General features: G+C 31.5%; 1 protein-coding gene across 50 annotated transcripts in view; it reads right to left on the bottom strand.

Annotated features, from left to right (window-relative positions):
* C2CD5 (C2 calcium dependent domain containing 5) overlaps positions 1–20,138 on the bottom strand; it is a 99,075-nt gene that overhangs the window by 48,483 nt on the left and 30,454 nt on the right. For 7 of the 50 annotated variants that reach the window (XM_025995099.2, XM_025995108.2, XM_025995103.2 and 4 more), the window contains 5 exons: positions 16,113–16,264; positions 10,521–10,606; positions 9,719–9,751; positions 4,382–4,490; positions 1,599–1,664 (listed from right to left, as the gene is read on the bottom strand). In XM_025995099.2, coding sequence (XP_025850884.1) covers positions 1,599–1,664; positions 4,382–4,490; positions 9,719–9,751; positions 10,521–10,606; positions 16,113–16,264 — 446 coding nt within the window. Of the gene's footprint in view, positions 1–1,598; positions 1,665–4,381; positions 4,491–9,718; positions 9,752–10,520; positions 10,607–16,112; positions 16,265–17,250; positions 17,376–20,138 lie in introns of all 50 variants that reach the window. The other 43 variants (XM_025995104.2, XM_072765803.1, XM_072765792.1 and 40 more) reach the window with 7 other exon arrangements.

Genomic DNA, 20,138 nt, shown 5'->3' with positions numbered 1-20,138 from the left:
AGCTTTGATTTTAATATTCTGTTTACTTATATCCATCTTTTTTTCATACACTTACTACCTGACTTTATTTTAAATGATGGCAAGATATACTGCTTCCTCAACCATGTTTCTCCTCGCCAAATTCTGCAATTCTGTTTATGGGAACAAAGTATTATACCCATAAGATTTAATAATTAAAAAAAAAAAAAAGATTTAATGGCTTTTCTACTTTCCAAGGCTGTTCTCTCATCTAACACACATCTCACCCTAAACAACTTTGCCCTGACAACATTTAAGCTACTTATATTATTAACGATCAGTCTATTCCAATATCCTTTTCTTACATAATTAAGCTTCTTCACTGCCCATACACTAATCTGCCTACATTTTAAAAACACATTCTTATTTTTATTAAATGAATCTAGCAGGGTATTTTTCTCACTAAAAGTATAACGCATTACATTAAAAATGATTGTTTTAATTCTAATCAATATGATAACATACTGGCAAAAACTTGGATAGGAGATAGAGGTAATTTCCCTGAAGACTTACTAAATGATGTCATTCTAAATCTGCAAAGGTTAGACCTGATCAGATTGTTTACTACACTAAACTTAGGTAAATCTGCATGATGTACATGAGATACTTTATAGTCAAACATGCATTACTTACATCCGAACTTATATCCTGGACTCCTAAGAACAAAAAAAGTTTACAATATTGAAAAGATTATGGGATATTATCTAAAATGCTGAGTCTCTTGGTGTTTTTGTTTTTCTGTAAATAGTTATACTGGTAAAATCCTTTAGGCAAAATATCAGCTCCTGATACTGAATCAAAATGGTTCTATTATTTAATTCCAAAAATAAATAGCACAATAATTTAGATAGTTATATTAAAAAAATATACTTTTATCAAAAAGAAAAATTGGCTTTGACTCTAAACCACATCATCAGCTGTAAATTTACCTTAGTTAAGTTTCTCTAAAACCTACAAACTATATCCATATGTAAAATTACTTAAAAAGAAAAATCATATTCTCATGTGGAAAGGGAAGGAAGGCAGCTTATGAAAGCTGTTAATCTCCCCCAAAATCTGCTCTTACTTACCAAATTTTGAAACACTTCTAGAATTATAAATAAAAATGGTAATAGTTACATTTCTATAGTATTTATAGACTACTAAATATATTATATTCAAATCTAATTTAACATTTAAACATACTTTAAGCTTATCAAACTAGCCATTTAACACTTACAATATATTTAACAATATTTCTTTAATCGTAAAGTTAATGTCTATGTCATTTACATAATATGAAAAAACTGCCCAAAATGTAATAAATATAATTTAAATTTAGTATTCTGAAAGTTAATCACCTAACAAAAGCCATTTGTAATTTATGGTATTTCTATGGTTTTGGTTAATTCATTTTAGTTAACACGTTTTTATATTTGCATTTCCCTGGAAACTGTAAGAGTTTTAACACATGTACTGCAGAATTTATCTGTATAACTGAATTGACATTAAACCTATTTAATCTAGAACATTTCTAAAAACTTCACTGAGCTGCCATAATTTTTGTCAGCATATGTAGTACTGAATGACCATCAAAATACCTGAATTGAAACTATTCCAGTCTAGCAGTTTGTAAGATCTTGTGTTACCCATAATTCCGACAAAGGCTGAGTTCAAAACAGCAAATTAGTAGATCAGTTTTAGGTGCAGAATAGTAGGGAAAAAAAAAAAAAAAAACACTACAAACAAGAACATAATTGACAACACCACTCGACAGGAACTGGAAAGACACAGACAGCAGAGTTAATAAGAAGTAGAAATAGAAAGAGAAGAAGGAGCATGCTATCATAATCTAATATCAACTAAAGTCGAGTTGTTTAAGATAATGACCTTGATTTTTAAAACCACTCCATTCTTTTCCGTGTTTAATATTTAAGAAAGGAGAAAATTCTAAAAGAGCTAACTCGAAATAATAATAATCCATAATTAGCAGGTGGTAGTGGTTTTAAAATAAGATTTTTTTCCTTCTATGCTCAGTGTAGAATGAAAATTTCCCATATTCACTAGACAAAAAAATAGCTGCAAGATTCATTTGAAGGTGCAAATACAGCACTTTAAACATTAGCACATGCATCTCGATTCATCATAAGTTTCTCTCAGCAAAGTAACTCAGTGACATAAAATTAATACATCATCATCATGGTAGATGCTAATCTAGAGGGGTTTTTTAACATTCAGCTTTTTTCAACAAACTAAATCTTTTTCATAAATAATTATTTATGAAATATTAAGAACATTAATAAAACGTTCTTAAAATCTTTTATGCATAATACATATATAAAACAACCCAAAGAATGTGATATTTACATCAAAATACTGTAATAATGAAACCATTAGAATATATAGTCGATTTGTATTTAACTGAAAATAAAACAAAATTAAAATATAATTTATGTATCATTAAAAGCATTTATATTATATGCCCATAATCTTTTGGGAAATAAGTACATTAATAACTGAGAATTTGTAAATGCAAATTGAAAAAAATATTCCAAAAAGGGGAGCAAAGTAAGAGAATGAATAAGCTGATAATTACAATACACAAAATGTATTCTGTAATAAAAATTCCTGTTTTCTTCCCTGGGCCTGGATTCTTACACTTCTCACACCACTATAATACACTGGCAAGAATGATAAGCACGAAAGAAGAGTTTTTTGTCAAAAGTAATGGGATTTTAAATACAGCTCTCTACTTAAAAGAAGAGTTTTTTGTCAAAAGTAATGGGATTTTAAATACAGCTCTCTACTTAAACTTTTTTAAGTCACCCTTGTTTGTTCTCCCAGACTCTATGGCTTACTCAGAGTACATGGAAGCAACAATAAAATCATAATGTTTTCAGTAAACAGAAGATATCACCAACAGTTAAATATATTCCTGAAACCATTTTTGGAGCTTATCAGTGGGTGCAATCTATTAAAATATTTGAGTCAACAGGCCAAAGAAACAGAGGCAACAAGCCTTGGGCCACACAGTTAATGTCAGGTATATTAACTCAGTAATTCCTTGAACTTTCCAAATAATACAAGTTCCTAAACATAAAGATATGGAACTTGAAGTCTCCAATGTCTCAATACATTAAACTGGCATCAATCTAAATATGTCTTTAATTACTACAGAATAAAGAAAAGATCTCAAATTGACCAGAAAAAAATAAGAAATAGTGGGAAAAAATAATAAACCAGAGAAGAAAAAGAGAAGACTAATGCTTAAAAGATGTATTTGTTCAGCTTTAAGAGTTAAATAATCCTAGCTATTATTCTTCTGAAAATCTCGTTCCAGCTCTGGAAAAAATTCCATTCTGTTTCTCTGGAATTATTAACTGAAATGACATCAAACCACAAGGCACAGGTTACATTTTTTCTTAAATTTAAAAGAATGGTAATGTTCTGAATCCCAAAAATCACTATCTGCAATGTTTTGCATAAAATAATTTCGAAGAGTTTTACTTTTTGTAGCTATTAGTACAAGTGTCAGGAAGAGGTTATTGGAAGTGACAATTTAAATTTTTCAAAAATATGTACGTATATATGCCAAATAAAAACAGTAACATAACTTCAGCTTTATAGTATATCATCAAAATAATAAGTGACTTGAGCAAATTACTAGGAATCCAGTCAATGAGAACTGCAAGAACACTCCATACAGAAAGTTTCTACCACACTTATCATGTATTTGGGATTTAAAAAAAACCATCAAAGCATTCCTAAACCAAGGGCCTGAAATTGAAACTGATTTGATGCCTTTCTTTTATGATCATGGTCCCATGTTTTAAAGAGGTGAGCTACTATTCTTATTTGTTTACTTATATAGAATAAATAGCTTCAGAAAAGAAACCGAAAATACACAGACAGCACTATTTTTTTTTTAATTCTTAGATACTACACAATGTTTATAATTACATTTCAAAGGAATACTTCTTTTAGGAATAAGGAAATTACTAAAATATCCTACAGAGAATTATTGCTAGTTAAAAGAATTAACATCTTATGAAAATGGTCAAATTGCAAAATTTGCTATCTGCCTGGATCAAAGAAAAAGAGCTGACTCAAAAGTTACTTAAGGATTCCTTCAAAGTGATGCTTTGGCCAAAAAAAATTAATCAAGATCTCTTTGCTTTACATAAAAAGCTAACTAGAATATACTTCTACTTATTTGATTTTTTTTCAATTAGGGTTACTGCAAATACTTAAAGCAATATGCGCCAGTTTTTATTTTCTTTTTCATTTTTCAGTTAGATTTGATTTTTTTTAATTATAAAAATTAATTTTAATAACCACAGTTTAAGTAAATGCAATACTGAAAACAAACTTTTAAAGGACATACCAGGATTGTGGATACGATCCAAAAGCTTCACAGAGCGTGCACTAACAACACCCCCAACATGCACAAGAAATCCAGGAGGAAATGCCGTCAAGGTAAAAAATGGAAATTCCTAGTAGAAAGAAATGGGGGAAAATATAATTGACCATGTGTAAAGTACAAAAAATGTGTTTGTTAAAAAGTCTGATCCCCATAGATTATATTCATCCTATGAAATATGAATCCTATCCCTTAACAAAAGGCTACCAACTAGTTACACATTATACATGCTTTGTAAATAAAAGTTTTCTAAGATGTTTAGAGTTCCTAATCCTTTCCCCATATATATCATGTTATACAATATCCAAACACTCTCTTTATCGATTTTCAGTGAGAAAAAAAGGCTCTCAGAGTTTTGGGATATTTGAACACACTCTTCCTTCCTCTCTATCTCCTACTCAGATGCAAATTAACAGGGAGATGCAAGGATTCTCCTGCCCTTCTATTGAATGTCTACTTCTCAGTAGACATTGAATAGACAAAATCCCCCTGATGTACACTTACTCAATTCCAGGCTACTGGTAAAGACTCTTGGCCTAGTCCAAGAGATCAGTAAGAATGTGGGACTGAGGGAAGAGTGAGAGAATAAGCAGTGAGGGTTAAGACATTCATGGAAATGTGAAAGGCAAATACCAAGCTTTACTGGGTAGAGAATCGCTGTGTAAGATTATTTACTCTATGAACACCAACCCCAGCGGGAGAGAATTTTAAGTACATAAATGTATGTTAAGGAAAAGGGAGAAAAATGTAGATGACAGAAAGGGAGGAAATAAAATTCCAGGAGTTCTTCCAAGTTTCATTCTCCCGTTCTTTCTCAAGGACATCAATATCATCAATTTAGAGGTAAGAGAGAAATGGGAAAACAGAGAAAGGAAATTCACTGAAATAGAACCCAGGAAAAAAGGGAAGCTCTTGTGACTCTCCAAATATAGAGGCCTCTCATATTACAGAAAATTGGATGCAAGCAAGGAAAATTTAATATGTGCCTCATCTGGCTATAAGATTAATGTAGCTCACTTAACCAGAAGTCACTTACCAGTAGCCTCAGCTATTCAGAACATAACTGAGAGCTGGAAAATAAGCAAAACAGTGCTCTCAACAGTCAAAAGAACTGCTATATATCCAAGTACTAAAATTTATTTACTTGACTCATAAGAAATCCCTATAGACTATATCCATACTATGTCATACAGTAATTAAAAATACATAATTTTAGGAACATATTTTAAAATCTAGCAATATCTTTTTTTTCTGGACCATAGCAGATTATATGTAGCAAATAAAAGCTAAGAGATAAAGACATACAGAATATACTACTAGAAGCAGGCACATGTAAAACAGCAAGGTTACTGACTGGTTGCTTAAAGCACAGAGAATACACTCACCAAAGCATAATTCACAAAGCATAGCAACTTGGAGTTATGTAGCACAAAGGCAAACAGTCCTGCACATTTGAGTTACCCATGAAGATATAGTATAAAATATATAGAGGATTTAGAAATAAATTCAGTTAGAATTTAAAAGTAATATTTAAATTAACAAGGGTAATAAAAACCTAGGCTACATTTAAAAAAAAAAAAAAAAGTAAAAACCAATCTGTGGAAATGGATAGGTTTGTCCTGCTGATAAGCAAAAAGGAAGAAAGGGAGAGGCTAGGAGGGGAATTTCACTTACATGTATTATAAAATGTTTAGTCAAAATGTCTCATTTCCACCTGAATTTTTTAAATATAAGTTTTAAATGAGAAACATACAAGTAAGCTTATGCTATCAGAAACTTAAATATCTTACCTATGATTTTCTTTTTCAATTTTAAGTACATGGTTTTTAAATTTCCTCAAAGTACTGAAGCATAGCATAAAAAAGCACTTTACATTTAATCTTTATACTTAAACATTTTAAATATTCTAGACAAAAGACTGAAAGTAAAATTTTTGTAAGCTAAATGGAAATCTGCACATCTTTCTGAAAAGAAAGAAGTTCAATAAATTCACATATTGGAAAATATCTGCATATCAGAATTTAGGAAGGTTTAAAAATGAACCTAGGGATCCCTGGGTGGCGCAGCAGTTTAGCATCTGCCTTTGGCCCAGGGCGCGATCCTGGAAACCCAGGATCGAATCCCAAGTTGGGCTCCCGGTGCATGGAGCCTGCTTCTCCCTCTGCCTGTGTCTCTGCCTCTCCCTCTCTCTGTGTGACTATCATAAATAAATAAAAATTTTAAAAAAAAAAAGACTTCACATTTGTATTGTTTAAAAAAAATAAAAATAAAAATGAACCTAAATGAACTTGCGATTCTGACTCTTCTCCAGAAGACGAGATAAAGGGACAAGAGGAAAAGTATCATACCAGAGTTGCTGGTCATAGAAGAAAAAGTAGGGGAATGGCTGTCCAAAGAGGCAGACACCTACTCTGTCAACTTAAACCGGGCTACCTGTCCAATCAGCACATTTAAACACACAAAATCTAACCTGGAGCATGTAAAAATGGCATGGTTATTCAATCAAAACTCCATCTTCAGATAATTCTTTCAGAAGAACTACAGCTGATACCCATTGTTAAATACCTATCATCTCCAGCCCCAATATATAGTGACTACTAGAAGTACTTACAACAGTGCCAGCCCTCTGTGAGCTATAAACCTGGTTTCTTGAAATTTCTGATTAAAACAGTGAGGCAAGGAGCTGGTCTTAATTTCTAGTCTATCATTATTCCTGATAAATTTATAGGTTCTCTTCCACTGAAAAGAACAGCTTCCTTAAGATCAGCCAAGACTAACCCCTTTTTAACGCCTAGATGGGAGTAATGTTTTAACATTTAACTAGAATTTTTCTTAGAATATATTTAAATAGTTTATTTTTTAATCAAATATTCCCTTTATTATCCCAAGAAACCAGAGTTAACTTTTGAGATTAAAAAAAATTACAGGAAAAAAAAAAATTCAAGAGGGGCAGCCCGCGTGGCTCAGCAGTTTAGCACTGCCTTCAGCCCAGGGCATGATCCTGGAGACCCAGGTTCGAGTTTCACATCCGGTTCCCTACATGGGGCCTGCTTCTTTCTCTGCCTGTGTCTCTGCCTCTCTCTCTGTGTCTCTCATGAATAAATAAATAAAATCTTAAAAAAAAAAATTCCACGGGCAGCTCGGGTGGCTCAGGGGTTTAGCACCACCTTCAGCCCGGGGCCTGATCCTGGAGACCCAGGATTGAGTCCCACACCCAACTCCCTGCATGGAGCCTGCTTCTCCCTCTGCCTGTGTCTCTGCCTCTCTCTCTGTGTCTCTCATGAATAAGTAAATAAAAATCTTAAAAAAAAAAAAAATTCCATGCCAAATTCCAACTATGATTTATTGTATAATTTTACTCCACTTCTAAAAAGCTCATAATCTATCAACAGAGTTTGCTTTATGCCAGTGTTTCCCAAAGTGTGGTCCATACTAATAGGTATTTCACATAGAAGATTTCATTGTAAAATATATTTCGGAAACCCTAGGTTAAACCAAGTCAACCAGGTTTCTTTACTGAAGAAAAATATACATCCCAGCAGCTGAAAAGTAACTTCATTTTTCTTACAGGTGAAAGAAGAATCATACTGAAAAATAAATTTGCTTTACATCAAATAGTTCACAGGTAGAACCTAAATCTAATCAAACTTTTACCTCTACTTCTTATCTCCTAATCATCTGACCTCTATCACCAAGATTTTATCAACTTACTTTTCACTGATTTTGTGAAAGAAAAAAGAGAACACTTCGTTTTTTGAGAACTGCTACTTGATTAATCCATTAAATAAAAGATGTTGGACAAAGGTTCTCTTTGCCTCAAGAAAAAAAAGCCATATAATTTATTAAAGGTGGCAAGGGGTATAAATTAATATTTTAAAAATAAATATAAAAATGGCATTAAGTATATCATATGTTCACCTTGATGTAGTATTAAACTTGGCAGTTAAGTCATATCTGGACACATATGGGGAGAATTCTTCATACTTCTCTACAAATTTTTTCCCAAAACAAAGACATACTAATGGCAACTCACATTAGTGAATGGGAAAGCTAAAGATGATGCTTGTTCTATTTATTACATACTCAGGATAGAGAGGTAATCTCATTAACTCAAGTAACTACTACAGGTTAGGTACATAAATATATTGCCAACTCAGGTTTTACAAAGTTGTAAATGAAAACTATATAGTTCTCCCACAACTTTACCGCTAATTCCATAAAGATTATCTAGTAATGTATGCCCGTGTCCAAAACTTTAAGAGTGTTAAAAAGCACATCTGAAAACATAAATTTTATCCAAACTAAATCTGAAACAATTTTTATTGATTAGTGTTTTTCTATTTATAAAGCTAGGTGTTTTCAAAAGTTCTTAATATAGATAATACAGTCACAGGCAGACATATGGGCAAAATCTCTGATCTCGTATCAGTTTTTCTATTCTTATGAATTCTAGAATGATAATTACAAGGAAATATTCCTAGTGTAAGGAACTCTGTAGAGAATGTAAAACTGGAGTGGGGGGAGGTAAGAGCATTCTGGCCTAAAAAATTATTAAGTGAACACATACCCTCACCCTGACTCACTTCTCTGTTTTCAGTCTCTTTCAGTATTTGGTTTTAATAAATGGTTCCAAAGTTTAAGCGGGTTTTTGCATGACAGGAGCTGGTATGCCTGCAAGGTGTTAAAGTAGCTCAAGGGAAACTGCTGCCTGATAAGGGGATAAAGCAAACAGCTTGTGGTGCTGAAGTCTCATCAATCTGTTTAGCTCAGCTCTCCTTTCCCTCAGCCTGGTCTAAAAGGCAAACAATACATACAGATACTTTCCACATAGGAAAGAAAGTCTAAAAAAAGCAAACCGTTCTATTGTTTGTAGTAATAGAATCTAAAAACACTATTCTCAAAAGCTAATCTCTAGAGAAGAAATATCTTTGTTTTATAGAATGCATTCTTTTATAAGTATTTACTAGGTTTTACCTTTTTTTTTTTTTTTAATGCTAGTGTAAAATAGAACATGTAAAAGAAAATTCTGTAAATGCTATAAACTTCCAAATCAGACACAATGAAAGCTATGGAACTGTGCCTTAAAATAACTAACATAACATATAAATAATCATGCACTGTATTAGTTAAGTAGGAAAAAAAATGAGCCTCACAGTGCTAATAAGTTAAAAAAAATTGCATTACGAAAAGAAATAAAGCTGGCAACATTTGTTAAAGCTTAAATAAAACAAATGATCAAGATTAAAACTAGAACAGCTACCAATACAAGAAATAGGCTCTCACACATGTTCAGAAACATACCCGCCTTCTACAGAACCTATGAGGCGATCCTCCCTTAGCAATGAAGTTTACACACACAAAAAAATAAAAAATAAAAAGAGAAAAATCATCCAAAAATTTGAACTATTTATTTCCCATTTAACATAGTTAACTAAAGATTAAACTTATAATAATTAAAAGACATGTATTCACATACCAAATACACATTGTTTATGTAAATCTGTAGAAATACCAAATCTGTGCATTTCTTACCCCTCAGAGATTGGCCACCCATAAAAATAATCACAGCATATAAATATATTAATGTACTAAAGAATTATCTTTCTTTCTTTCTTTCTTTTTATGGAGGCTCCATGACCAGCATAGAGCCCTGCATTCACAATCCTGAGGTAAGACCTGAGCTCAGATCAAGAGCTGGGCATTTAACTAACTGAGCCACTCAGGTGGTCCCAAGAATTATCTTTAATATACAACTAAAATATTTTTTCTGGAAAAAGTCTACTATTTCCTTCTATAAATTATAATTTTAAGGTAAAATGAGAAATGATTTCATCATTCAATGGCTATTTCCAAAAAGACTATTTCTAATAAAAGATGGGAGGATAAAACAAAAAAGTTACAAAATTACTCCAAATTAAAATTAATTATTCATAAACAAGTTTCTTTGATATCTTAAATAAATTTTTTTGGACTTTGAAATTACATTACAGATACATGATCAAAACCATATTATATAACCATATATTAAGTTATAAATACAAGGAAACATGTTAATAAAATCATATTAACAGTGTAAGAATAAAGAATGTTGAGTGTCTCTTACCCTTTGTTCCAGTGCTGATTGAGTCTGTTGTCTTAAAAGAGCTTTAAATGGCCCCCCTTCTTTTCCAGCACTACCACTTCCCATTCCTACAGAACATCAGTACATAAATAACAACCAAAAAACAACTATAGAAACAGAAGGTTTAACTGCATTCATTTTTATAAATATCATGAGTCAAAATCTCTTAAAATGATCCAAACATTTAGAGTACTTGACATGGCAATTAGCACATATTTTACTCTATTTTATTCACAAAGTTTTCTTTAGAAACAAGATGTCAAAACCATACTGATCACAGCTAGTTTTAGACTCAATCTGTTCTAAAACCTATTTTTTAAAGTATGTTTTAATGTGATGAATTTTTGTATAATATTCAATTTTTAAAAGTCGAGTCTTCTAATACAAAATAATCAAGATATTACCAATTACACTTGACCCATGAACAACACGGGTTTGAACTGCACAAGTCCACTTACACATGAATTATTTTCAATAAATACTGTACAGAACTGTAAATGTACTTTCTATTCCTAATGATTTTCTTAATAACATTTTTTTTCCTCTAGTTTACTTCATTGCAAGAATACAGTATATAATCCACATGACAAAATATGTGTTATTTATGTTATCAGTAAGGCTTGTGGTCAAGAGTAGGCTATTAATAGTTGAACTTTTGGAGAATCAGAAGTTATATGAGCATTTTCAACTTATGCAGGGTCCTGTTACTCAAGGGTCAACTGTAAGCTTACTATGGTAACAATTTAAGAATACTAAAAGAAATCGAGAAACATCAAATGTTTGTTTAAAAGTAAATAAAGAGAAGCACTTTTAATTGGGCTTACTAAAAATATTCCAAAATTCTCTAAGAGCATGAATTTTAGGCAGTTTTGAAATATAGGCAAATCTAATTTCTGATAACTTCCCATTCCTAAATATAACAGTATGACAAAACACTATTAACATTCATAGTTTTCAAATACTCATTTGCAAAAATCTACATAAAATACCTTTAAAAACTAAAAATCAGACATATTAGACACATCACAAATGTACATAGTTATGAATGAAAAAAGTATATTTCCCAAGCTCTTAGATGTATTTTTTAAAGGCTTAATTTCTCATTTCTTTCCCTACTTTATCTTTTGATAGTACCAATTGATCAACTATGGTAAAAAAATTACAGAAAGCAGGGGACAGATAAGAAGCCAGTGCTCTATAAACTGAAGTTAACAGTTCAATTCCACCCTTTCAAAACTGAAGATACATACAGTCAGATTTACTGCAATGACTTAAAAAAGGAACTAATTTACTTATACATTTTTAGCTGTTCTTGGATAAGGAAACAAAGGTTAGCATATGTATAGTCCCATTCTGTTCTTTAAAAATAAAAAAAGAAAGCATTTTTCTTGTAGTAATCTAAATACAGTTTTTAGAGACTATACAATACTAAACATAGAAATGAAACTAAGATCTTTATATGAAGCATACTGAAAGCCATAAAATAAAATGTAATTTTGTAGAGATAAATAAAACATCTGAAAATACAGCAGAATATTTTGAAAATTAATGTAATGGACAGAAAAAAATGGATAATGAAAGAATATCACCAAATGAGACTTAAATTGGTTCAAACAGAATAATTACTACTGTAACCATATGGCTAAGCAACATGATGGTGCAGGACTGAAGTAAATGGAGTTGGTGTGAAGGGAAAGAAAGTAAAGTGTCTAAAACAGAAATTCTAGTAATGAGAGTCTAAAAATCATTGGAAATAGGCAGATCTATGTCCTCGGACATAGAATTTTTTAATAAATAAAATAATTTCAGAATATTCATAATTATCTATCAAGTAACCCTCAATCACGTCCTCACAATCATCATAATCATTTAACTCTGTCCACCAATAAGAAAAATAAGAAGTACGCCCTATGTAAGATACCCAATACTTCTTTATAATATGAAATAATTAACTGTTTTCAAAGGTGATTTAAAATAAAGGGATTAAAAAGCTGACATAATGTGATCCTACCAGAAGCAGCCAGGAACAGCTCTTCACTGAAAGAAACACTTTTCCTCAGAACTGGGCTGACAGGGCTAGAAGGATGAGGGGGAAGGCTAGATTCCGAGAGGAGGAGACAGGACTTTTTAAGATGAAGGGAACCACAAGAGAGAGAGGGGGAGCTAGGACATAGGTAAATCCTAGGCCCCTGTAAGTAAGGTGCTGTGGAGGAAAGTAGCAGAGAAAAGATGCAGATTCAGAAGATGATCAGAAAATGCAGAATAAGGAAAGCAATGATGAAACAAAACATAACAGTAAAAATGGTTTTTAAAATGCTACATAAATTACACTAAGCATATGAAGTCATTAGCAAGACCATCTACCCAACACAATATAAATAAAAGGTATAGTCTAAAATTTAGCCAAACCTTTACAAACTTTGCATTTGTAAAAAATTTTTTAAATCATTAACATGGGATTTTATACCATTATAATCACTTGGGAACTGATTTTTCAAAAACACCTAAATTGCCTTTTTTTTTTTGCTTAAGAATGTATAAAGTTAAAATGTACATCTTAAACATTTTTAAAGCCAGAAACTTATTGCCTCAAATATAAACATGATTTAAAGTGGCAAAGTACAGTTCTTCAAATGTTACTAAAGTGTATCACTAATGAGTATTTTAATTGAATACCCATAAAAAGCACCACATTAAACAGTTGCCATCATTAATCTGAAATATTAACTTCTTCCTGTCCATCTTTGAGATATTACTACTTTTCTTTTTCCTCTAAAATTTTAATTATTCAAGTCTGACCATAACACTGTTCACACTTAAAGATTTGAGTATGTAAGGGGTAAATACTCTCAAATCACAAAAAATATACATGGTTAAAAGCCTTTTTTTTTTTTTTAAGTAAAAATTAGCTTAAATCAGTGTCAGATCAATACTCTAACACTAGTATTCTAAAATTCCACTCCTAATTGAGTACTTGAATTTTTTTTTTTTTTAATGATAGAGAGAGAGAGAGAGAGAGAGGCAGAGACACAGGCGGAGGAAGAAGCAGGCTCCACGCACCAGGAGCCCGATGTGGGATTCGATCCCGGGTCTCCAGGATCGCGCCCTGGGCCAAAGGCAGGCGCCAAACCACTGCGCCACCCAGGGATCCCCTAATTGAGTACTTGAAAAAAAATACATGAAAATAAAACCTGTAAAATGCCAAAAATCAGAACCTACAGAAATATCCATTTTTTAAAATTAGACTTATCTGAAAAAAAAACAACAGTTTAACTACAAATAGAAAATGAATTTTCTCCATGCTTTATTTATTTTTGGTTTCCCAGTTTACATATAATAAATCAATCATAATCAGCTATCCCCACTATTTCTCGAGAGACTGATTTTGTATACAGATAAATTTGAAAGCAGAGAATTATGAAATGCATATTCAATTATAGTTTGAGAAATTTTTAAAAAATCATAAAAAAAATAAAAAAATAAAAAATAAAAAATCATAATTTTGCCATTTCAAATCTCTTCCAGAACACTCCTCAGGAATATTCAGAAGTATTTAGGGATCAGGATAAGGCCAAAATACTAAAAATCGTTAATGTTCTACAAATATATATTAACGATAGTGCATAGCATATGCAGTAGAAAAACAAAATAATTTATTTAGAGACAGCTAATATAGAAATACATGAGAATAATAACTATTATAAATGAATCTTTAAAAACTAGAACTTTAAAAAATAATAATAAAAATAAATAAATAAATAAAAACTAGAACTTTGGAGCTAGAAAATCAAATGCAAAAAAGTTTTCATTGATAATTGACTGCCTACAAGAAAGCTAAGGGAAGACAAATCTCATTCAATTAAGTTTTATTTGACCATCTTTTTTAGACTTGGTCTTCTGGTGTATTAAAAGAAAGGAAATAGACCAAGGAAATACTTTCAAAAATTTATCTGTGGCACGGTAAAGAAAAATAAAGTTTAAAATATCAGAAAGTCACCTGGAATACACAAGTCACCAAGAGTCAAAGCCTAAAGAAATATTTTTAAGAAAACTTATTCTTCAAATACTATCCTAAGCCTTTCTTGTTTTGATAGGTATGAATTTGAAGGCCAGAATCTCACCTTTTATTTAAAAAAAAAAAAAGAAGAAGAAGAAGAAACTACACTTTGGTTCAGTTTTTATGGCATAAATATGGTTAAGATGCCACACTCCATAGCTTCACTATCAAATATCTCATGATTTGGGGGGCCTGGGTGGCTCAGTTGGTTGAGTATCCTACTCTTGATTTTGGCTCAGGTCACAATCTCAGGATTGTGGGACTGGCACCACATAGCGCTCCATGCTCAGCAGGGAGGCTGCTTGGATTCTCTCTTTGCTCCCCACCACTCCATGTGCATGTGGGCACATGCTCACTCACTCTAAAATAAATATTTTTTTTTAAATCTCATGATTTTTATGTGTTATTCATGTTATGTTTACCTAAATAAAAAATAAGCTATTCTTTTTAAAGAATTAGGTATTCATACTTATCTTCCTCACATTTTGTGACTACACTTATACAAATAGATACTAAATCTATAGGCTTTCTTTTTAATGTTCTTTCCTTATTTTAGAAGTAGCACTGGCTATTGAATTAATTTCTTTTCATTGTTTTCATAAAATCTAGGATCATTTTATAAATTTCTTTCCTAACACACAAAAGTTTATTAAAGATGGTAAAAATGACACAAACTATGCAAGATGTTTTCATTAATCTGGTGAAAAAACCACCAGACAAAAACAATATTTACAAAAATTGCTAACTACTTTTTGACTTTTTACATTTTACTTTCCTTAACAATACTAACTTAATGATTTAAATAGGTTAATTCTACTTTAAGAAGTAACAAAATATTTTGACTTTTTAAACAATTTTTATCATAAAACATTCATAAAAACTCACAGAAATTATTCATCAAAATACAAATAGGAGAGGGAAAATCATAAATTTCAAACATTGAGAAATATGTAAGAATAAGTAAAAATGCTACTTTCTAACCTAAAGAGTAAGGACTAGCAAAACCAAACATTTTAAATAGCACAAAGTTAATAAATAGATATATGCACTCCAATATAACCATTTCAAATGTTCCAAACTTTTTTATAATAAAATCTTATAATTAAACTCAGAAATAGACAGAAAAATGAATTTGAAAATGTCTCCACTGCATGAGGAATTGGATTGCAAGTACTAGTATTACTTTCTATTCAAAAGCTTTAAGATGTTATTCCTCATACTATGATCATGAAATGAAAAATGTCTACATGCAAAAATAAATTCTGGACTTCATATCCACACTGATTAAATCAACAAATGGCAGATCTTTGAACAAGGTAATTTCTGAACTGTATGAAATTTCCATATTTTAATGATAGTAACTGAAAATGATCAGTAGTCACATTATCTTTTAACTTAAATGCCAAAAACAGGAGGAAAGCCTTGGATGGAAAGCTAATAAAGAACAGAAACAAATTTGAAAGAAAAAAAAAAAAAAGGAAAAAACGAAAAGAAAAAGGTGGGTGGAAGCGCCTTACCAGTTTTGGGTGTCAAACTCAAATCTGTGTCAGAAGAAGAGGACTGTCGACTGTAGGACTTGGAAGGTGAAAAGGAATAAGTTTGGTTTTTCAGAGGGGTTGAGGGTCCTGATGAGTGAGTATTGGGATTGGGATCTTCATTGAAGGGAATCCTGCCAGAAGAAGGTGGAGAAATATTAAGCAATCATGTGCCAAAGGACTTGACGGAAGGCAGCATGATCCAAACACCAGGAAAGTATTGGGCAGGGCCAGCAGTCATTTCTTAAGTGTGGAGCTGGGTATGAGGCCAAAGACAACCAATTGCTGTTTAACCATTCATCATTATCCAGATAAAAAATTATCTGCACTGAAACAGTTAATAAGCCAAGTAAAAAAGCAAAGAAGCATGAAATGACAGACTAAGGGGGTAAAAAATATTAAAAGGAAAAATAAAAAGAATAAATACATGACTAAAATACTTTCAAATAAACAATGCTTTTTAAGGTTACAAAAAAAAAATGATGCTGCAAATGGTGTGTGTAAATATTCACAATTGTTTTTATATTTGCACACACAGATATCTTCAAAAGAAAAATGTTTCCTTATCCTATAGCATCAAGAGTGCCACAGCTAAAAACACAGCAGTGAAAAAAAATGAATACAGCTACACAGAACCATTGCATTTTGTGCAGAAGTTGCTTACCTGTTTTCCAATAGCTCTCTTCCACAGAATAAAACAGAACCTACTATGTAATAAGTTTTGTACATAAATAAAATAAGCAAATCAAAAGCTTTGACAGTTATTTCATTTAGAATCCAATCATCAATTTTATTTCTAACCAAATGCAGAAATAATGGCAAAAATACATACTGGAGGACTCTCCTAAAAACTTACAGGATGCCTATGTAAGATTGGGTTCTTACAGGATCTATGGAAGAGACTTTGGAAGCTAGAAGAACATTTTCACTTCCAAGTAGTTACAGCCTCTGTGGTGGCTAAATACTGGATTTCTTCACTGCAGCTGGACTTCAAGTAAGAAAAGGAGGAAGCAAAGACCTGTGGTACCTGCCTACACTATGCTACCTGCCTGCCTGCCCTTTGCAGCCACTCTGACTGTGGCCTGCTTTCCCCAGCTCTTGAGTCTGAGCAGTCTCGTACCAGTATAGATGAGAGTGGGAACAGACACAGAGAAGTTCTGAGTAAGTCGTGAGCCAGTAGCAGTGTGAATTGGGCTGTTGTGAGTCGAGCGGCATCCATGGCTTGGAGGATGAACCAGCGGAGACCTGAGGGAATTTGTAGTCAAAGTGGAAGAAAAGAAAACAATACATACAACAGATAGCAAAGTTATGTTAAAATAACTTCAAAGGAGCTTTAGTTAGGGGAGAGGAATTTTTAATCCTCAACATGCAAAAAACAAATTTTAATTTAAAAAGAATTGCTAAATACTAACTTGTTAGGATACAGTTATAGTTTTAAGGGATCAGATTAATAATTAGGACTGTGAATAAGAAAAACAGCAAGCAGAAATTGTGGCATTAAATAAGAAAAAGACTAAGATTTGGATTCTAAGTTGCTTTAAAATGCTTGTTATTATTTTGATCACCAGAAAGCTTACTACACCCATAAAAGTGAAAACTCAAATATAAAGTTCTTATATTACTTCTGAAACTGAATTGATGTAATAATGACATTTTTCTATTAAAAAAGTTTAACAGAACTATTTCTGTCTATAATCACAAGACATTGGTAATAGAAAATATGAAAAATGACAGCATAAAAAAATGAAGTAAATGGATACAAGCAAATATAAACATTCCAGGACTTCAGCACTCCAAATATAGTGCTTTCCAGACTACACTGGAAAACAAAACAAAGCAAGGGGACACTGCTTTTCAAAACACATTAGTAAAACAATGTAGGTAACTTTTGTCTAGCTCTCAAAGAGAATATATTATTTAAACTTAAATAGAATTTATTAAACTACATTCTGAATTGAAATTTTATAAGTATCAACTGATATCCTACAATGGATCATATCTATATGTAAGTATAGGTATATATTTAGATCACATCCACAGATACATATTCACATATAATATTTAAATTTCCATGAAGAAATTTTGCTAAAAGGACATAGTTACATTGAATGGAGAAAAATGACAGACAACTAAGAATCCTGTACTTCATATTAGCAATTATTTCACTAAGCAGTGCCTTTGCTTATGCATAAAAAGGGGAAAGAATCATATGTGAATACACTCTAAAAAACTATCCTATCCCCATTTTTTAGAATGCAAACTAAGCAGATCAAGAGCTCAACTCTTCCTTGCCTCTTCTTTTCTACTGGCCAGTGAACATTACCGACAATCACAATTTGTCACAGTTCAAATATAAGCTATCATTAACTGGCAATAATGGTCTTTCACAACATCTACAGACTATTTTCTGAAAATATCACTGGTTTTACAATAGGACAATGTTTCTGTTTTTGTTGCTAGTTTAAAATAAAATTGTGTTTAATACAGTTGATAAAAATCAAACATTTCATTGATGACCTATTTGTATACAAACAACTGAATGAGGTTTCATTTTTTTTTCTTTCTCTGCTGAAGTCACTAATGAAGTTAAAATTCTAAGAATCAGTGCTGTAGAGGAGAAATTACAATTAACTTCTCTTAGAGACTACTTTTTTTTTTTTAAGTAGAGAAGCAGTGGATTGTATTTAAATGCACTCTCTACCATCAAGATAGCTCAGCAAGGAAATGCCAAAGAGATTTATATTATCCATTACAATAAATATCTGAAAGGAAAGAAAAACCCAATGGAGTAGAACACACTATTAATAAAGGTAAAATAAAATGAACACTGTAAATGGTTCCAATTATCACATCTAATTAAAATCCAAATACAAGAGAGTATCACTATATGTATTCTTGGAGTTCTAATTCTTATCAGTCTCCTTGTATTAAAGATATCTTGCAATAATACCCTAGTGACATTTCTAATATTAAATCCATTCAAACAGGAACATAATCCAAACTATCTTTTATCAAATTCCTGTCTAGAATCAACATTATAATTAAACATCAGAATAATTATAATCAGTTGAATCATAAAACAATTGATACTAGCACCCAAGTTGAGTCATAATCAAAAATACAAAGAAGCTGGATGAAATAAAGCAGCCAGAGTACTGAGTTATTTATTTTTTAAATAGCATGACTGAGGCAGTAATAAGATGTCTTTCAGAAAATCTTAACGAAGCAATTTAAATTCTTCACGATGTGAATATTTGACAACTTAAGGCAGATGGGCTACAACAAAATTGGAAAAGGAGAACACTTACAAAACCCCAGAAGATTTACATTAATGGAACTATTCCTAAATGTAGGTAAAACGTACTCCACTACTATCAATATATCATTGTGTAAGAAACCAACAGATAATATAGTATTATTCTCTTTCCACTAAGTAATTTAGTGAAAAGAGGAAAATTTCAGACATCACATCTGCAAAAGTCAGGCCCCTTCAAGCAATTTAGATAAACATGGAGGATGGCAAGAAAAGGAGGGACCTAGGTCTTTACTTAAATTTGATGTGGAAAAAGAAAATAACTGAATCCCTCAAAAAGTTAAACCTGCAACCTGATTTTATCTGTGGCAGCAAGCAGTTCATATCTTTCTAAGACATATCTTAAATGGAATATAAAGCAAATTCACTCTTCAATTCATTTAAAACAATTCATCTCACTTGTCAAGGTATTTCCCAATAAGATCAAGCAATATATCTAATACTGTGCTCCCTCTTGTAACTAAAACTTAATCTAATAACTGAACGTATTAGAAGGCCAACAGAGAGGAACAGAATGTATCTGAAGGCCAATAGAAAGGAAATAATTAAACAGAAAATAAGCTTAAGTGGAAAATCTCACTTTAAAAAATATTGTTAAAAAAAGTTGAATCACCGTATTGTACATGTAAAACTAATATAACACTGTATGTCAATTATTTTGGAATTTAAATTTTTTTTTAAAAAGATTGTGATTG

This window comes from Vulpes vulpes, chromosome 8 (assembly GCF_048418805.1).
Source record: "Vulpes vulpes isolate BD-2025 chromosome 8, VulVul3, whole genome shotgun sequence".
Classification (NCBI taxonomy): domain Eukaryota; kingdom Metazoa; phylum Chordata; class Mammalia; order Carnivora; family Canidae; genus Vulpes; species Vulpes vulpes.
Note: the sequence above shows the minus strand (reverse complement) of the source record. Positions and strands in the feature narration are given on the sequence as shown.